The sequence below is a fragment of the Panulirus ornatus genome, chromosome 4 (genome assembly GCF_036320965.1).
Source record: "Panulirus ornatus isolate Po-2019 chromosome 4, ASM3632096v1, whole genome shotgun sequence".
NCBI lineage: Eukaryota > Metazoa > Arthropoda > Malacostraca > Decapoda > Palinuridae > Panulirus > Panulirus ornatus.
This window is the reverse complement of record NC_092227.1, coordinates 30,432,702-30,437,981: the sequence shown is the minus strand read 5'-3', so window position 1 is coordinate 30,437,981 and position 5,280 is coordinate 30,432,702. Positions and strand designations below refer to the sequence as shown.

Sequence of the window (5,280 nt, the reverse complement as noted above, 5' to 3'; positions counted from 1 at the left end):
TAATATTAGTGATGGTCTGTACAAATTAGATAACTTTATTGTTGATAAGATTTGTAATTTGATAAGGTTATGAACGCTCGTTCTATGTTTTGGACAATCACATGTTTACCAAATGGCGTCCTAGCTTCGTCTCTTCGATGTATATCAACTGACTGTTATATTTCTCTCTTGTGCCTCTCCTGATGATGTGATTATTACACGAGAGTGCACTTGGGAACTTTTCGTGTTTCATTTTCCCCGTGGACTCATAGGAATATCTTGATCACGCGCAAAAGTGTGATCCTTTCCAATATATATATATATATATATATATATATATATATATATATATATATATATATATATATATATATATATATATATATATATATATATATATATATATATATATATATATATATATATATATATATATATATATATATATATATATATATATATATATATATATATATATATATATATATATATATATATATATATATATATATATATATATATATATATATATTTCCACACATCTCTCTTACCCTTACATTACTTACTCGATCAAGCCACCTCACACCACATATTGTCCTCAAACATCTCATTTCCAGCACATCCACCGTCCTGCGCACAACTCTATCCCTAGCCCACGCCTCGCAACCATGCAGCATTGTTGGAACCACTATTCCTTCAAACATACCCATTTTTGCTTTCCGAGATAATGTTCTCGACTTCCAAACATTCTTCAAGGCTCCCAGGATTTTCGCCCCCTTCCCCACCCTATGATTCACTTCCGCTTCCATGGTTCCATCCGTTGCCAGATCCACTCCCAGATATCTAAAACACTTTACTTCCTCCAGTTTATCTCCATTCAAACTTACCTCCCAATTGACTTGAAGTAAGGCATTTACATCATATGTTTTAATCTAATGAAAGTATTTTCCTTATTTTCAGTAATTTAGGAATATTTGTATGTTACACATGAATTGATGTATATGACTGTGCATATATATATATATATATATATATATATATATATATATATATATATATATATATATATATATATATATATATATATATATATATATATATATATATATATATATATATATATATATATATATATATATATATATATATACATACATACATATATATGTATATATATATATATATATATATATACATATATATATATATCTTTCTTTCTTTCATACTATTCGCCATTTCCCGCATCAGCGAGGTAGCGTTGAGAACAGAGGACTGGGCCCTTGAGGGAATATCCTCAACCTGGGCCCCTTCTCTGTTCCCTCTTTTGGAAAATTAAAAAAAAAAGTGAGAGGGGAGGATTTCCAGCCCCCCGCTCCCTCCCCTTTTAGTCGCCTTCTACGACACGCAGGGAATACGTGGGAAGTATTCTTTCTCCCCTATCCCCAGGGATAAATATATACATATATATATATATATATATATATATATATATATATATATATATATATATATATATATATATATATATATATATATATATATATATATATATATATATATATAGCTGTGACCAACAGTTTTGACTGAAATTAACCAAGGTAAAATGCTTGATCAGGATGAATACCTAGAGATACATATTACTGTTTACTCATCTGCATTAAGTCATGCTAAATCTGAACATCTAAACCTACAACTTTACAATTACTCAATGCCACACGAGCAGAATTTCTGCACCTTGCAGACTTCCACAATAGTTTGTACCAAGCTAAAATGTAAAAAAATACTGATGACTACTTGATATAAAAATGGAATACTTTTGTATCAGCTGCAAAAAATCCACTGGTTAAAACAACTTCAACAAATTCTTTATAAACAAAGAAACATCTCGAAATCATATTCTTTAAAAATTATGAACATCCTGATTATGCTTTTTAATTACCTTCAAAATATTATTTACTCCATAAGTTACTATCTTCTATACACAATGATAACCAGTATAGAGACCTGTGACAATTATAAAACCAGATAACATGAAAATACAATCACCACCACATACCAACACTTCTATAACATCATGCTCCTTACTGTGGTCGGTCTCGAGGATAGAATTCTGCGAGTGTAGAGGCAGGGATACGTTTAAGCATCTCTTTGGGGAAGATACGTAGTAACTGCCACCCAATATCTAAAGATTCAAAGATGGTACGCTTCATGTATGGCCCTTGTGAGATAAAGGATTTTTCAAATTTAGCAAGGAATTCAAGGTAAAGCAAATCATCAGAGGTAAGAGCCTCTTCTCCCACTACAGCCTTCATTGCCTGAAGATCTTTGCCAATGGCATAACAAGCATATAACTGGTTGGAAACATCAGAATGATCCTTGCGTGTCATTCCCTCTCCAATAGCAGATTTCATAAGTCGAGAAAGTGATGGAAGCACATTGATGGGTGGGTAAATCTGACGATTGTGCAACTGACGTTCAACGTAGATTTGGCCCTCAGTAATGTAACCCGTAAGATCAGGAATGGGATGAGTGATATCATCATTAGGCATTGTGAGAATTGGAATCTGAGTAATTGAACCCTGGCGTCCCTCTACTCTACCAGCTCGTTCATAGATAGTGGCCAAATCAGTGTGCATGTAACCTGGGAAACCACGACGACCAGGCACCTCCTCTCTAGCTGCAGATACCTCACGTAGAGCCTCAGCATAGGAAGACATATCCGTTAGGATTATAAGAACGTGTTTTTCACATTGATAGGCCAAGTACTCTGCTGTAGTCAGGGCAAGACGTGGGGTGATGATTCTTTCAATAGTTGGATCATTAGCAAGATTCAAGAAGAGGCACACATTCTCCATGGAGCCATTCTCTTCAAAGTCCTGCTTGAAGAATCGGGCAGTTTCCATGTTGACGCCCATAGCAGCAAACACAATGGCAAAGTTGTCTTTATGATCATCATGTACACTCTTTGTGGGCAACTTAACCAAGCCATATATATATATATATATATATATATATATATATATATATATATATATATATATATATATATATATATATATATATATATATATATATATATATTTATTTTTTTTTATTATACTTTGTCGCTGTCTCCCGCGTTTGCGAGGTAGCGCAAGGAAACAGACGAAAGAAATGGCCCAACACCGCCCCATACACATGTATATACATACGTCCACACACGCAAATATACATACCTACACAGCTTTCCATGGTTTACCCCAGACGCTTCACAAGCCTTGATTCAATCCAATGACAGCACGTCAACCACGGAATACCACATCGCTCCAATTCACTCTATTCCTTGCCCTCCTTTCACCCTCCTGCATGTTCAGGCCCCGGTCACACAAAATCTTTTTCACTCCATCTTTCCACCTCCAATTTGGTCTCCCTCTTCTCCTCGTTCCCTCCACCTCCGACACATATATCCTCTTGGTCAATCTTTCCTCACTCATTCTCTCCATGTGCCCAAACCACTTCAAAACACCCTCTTCTGCTCTCTCAACCATGCTCTTTTTATTTCCACACATCTCTCTTACCCTTACGTTACTCACTCGATCAAACCACCTCACACCACACATTGTCCTCAAACATCTCATTTCCAGCACATCCATCCTCCTGCGCACAACTCTATCCATAGCCCACGCCTCGCAACCATACAACATTGTTGGAACCACTATTCCTTCAAACATACCCATTTTTGCTTTCCGAGATAATGTTCTCGACTTCCACACATTCTTCAAGGCCCCCAGAATTTTCGCCCCCTCCCCCACCCTATGATCCACTTCCGCTTCCATGGTTCCATCCGCTGCCAGATCCACTCCCAGATATCTAAAACACTTCACTTCCTCCAGTTTTTCTCCATTCAAACTCACCTCCCAATTGACTTGACCCTCAACCCTACTGTACCTAATAACCTTGCTCTTATTCACATTTACTCTTAACTTTCTTCTTCCACACACTTTACCAAACTCAGTCACCAGCTCTGCAGTTTCTCACATGAATCAGCCACCAGCGCTGTATCATCAGCGAACAACAACTGACTCACTTCCCAAGCTCTCTCATCCCCAACAGACTTCATACTTGCCCCTCTTTCCAAAACTCTTGCATTTACCTCCCTAACAACCCCATCCATAAACAAATTAAACAACCATGGAGACATCACACACCCCTGCCGCAAACCTACATTCACTGAGAACCAATCACTTTCCTCTCTTCCTACAAGTACACATGCCTTACATCCTCGATAAAAACTTTTCACTGCTTCTAACAACTTTCCTCCCACACCATATATTCTTAATACCTTCCACAGAGCATCTCTATCAACTCTATCATATGCCTTCTCCAGATCCATAAATGCTACATACAAATCCATTTGCTTTTCTAAGTATTTCTCACATACATTCTTCAAAGCAAACACCTGATCCACACATCCTCTACCACTTCTGAAACCACACTGCTCTTCCCCAATCTGATGCTCTGTACATGCCTTCACCCTCTCAATCAATACCCTCCCATATAATTTACCAGGAATACTCAACAAACTTATACCTCTGTAATTTGAGCACTCACTCTTATCCCCTTTGCCTTTGTACAATGGCACTATGCACGCATTCCGCCAATCCTCAGGCACCTCACCATGAGTCATACATACATTAAATAACCTTACCAACCAGTCAACAATACAGTCACCCCCTTTTTTAACAAATTCCACTGCAATACTATCCAAACCTGCTGCCTTGCCAGCTTTCATCTTCCGCAAAGCTTTCACTACCTCTTCTCTGTTTACCAAATCATTTTCCCTAACCCTCTCACTTTGCACACCACCTCGACCAAAACACCCTATATCTGCCACTCTATCATCAAACACATTTAACAAACCTTTAAAATACTCACTCCATCTCCTTCTCACATCACCACTACTTGTTATCACCTCCCCATTTGCGCCCTTCACTGAAGTTCCCATTTGCTCCCTTGTCTTACGCACTTTATTTACCTCCTTCCAGAACATCTTTTTATTCTCCATAAAATTTAATGATACTCTCTCACCCCAACTCTCATTTGCCCTTTTTTTCACCTCTTGCACCTTTCTCTTGACCTCCTGTCTCTTTCTTTTATACATCTCCCACTCAATTGCATTTTTTCCCTGCAAAAATCGTCCAAATGGATCTCTCTTCTCTTTCACTAATACTCTTACTTCTTCATCCCACCACTCACTACCCTTTCTAATCAACCCACCTCCCACTCTTCTCATGCCACAAACATCTTTTGCGCAATCCATCA

At 37.3% G+C, this 5,280-nt stretch overlaps 1 protein-coding gene across 1 annotated transcript; it reads right to left on the bottom strand.

Moving 5' to 3' along the window:
- Nucleotides 1–1,465: 1,465 nt before the first annotated feature.
- On the bottom strand, nt 1,466–2,961 carry LOC139765937 (V-type proton ATPase subunit B). The gene has a single exon (XM_071693932.1). It carries the CDS (start codon nt 2,892–2,894, stop codon nt 2,061–2,063), a length of 834 nt encoding a protein of 277 aa, XP_071550033.1. The 5' UTR covers nt 2,895–2,961; the 3' UTR covers nt 1,466–2,060.
- Between the last annotated feature and the right edge of the window lie 2,319 nt (nt 2,962–5,280).

Bases quoted from the DNA above. Each gene is read 5' to 3' on its own strand.
- LOC139765937 (XM_071693932.1), bottom strand. From the start codon at position 2,894: ATGGGCGTCAACATGGAAACTGCCCGATTCTTCAAGCAGGACTTTGAA.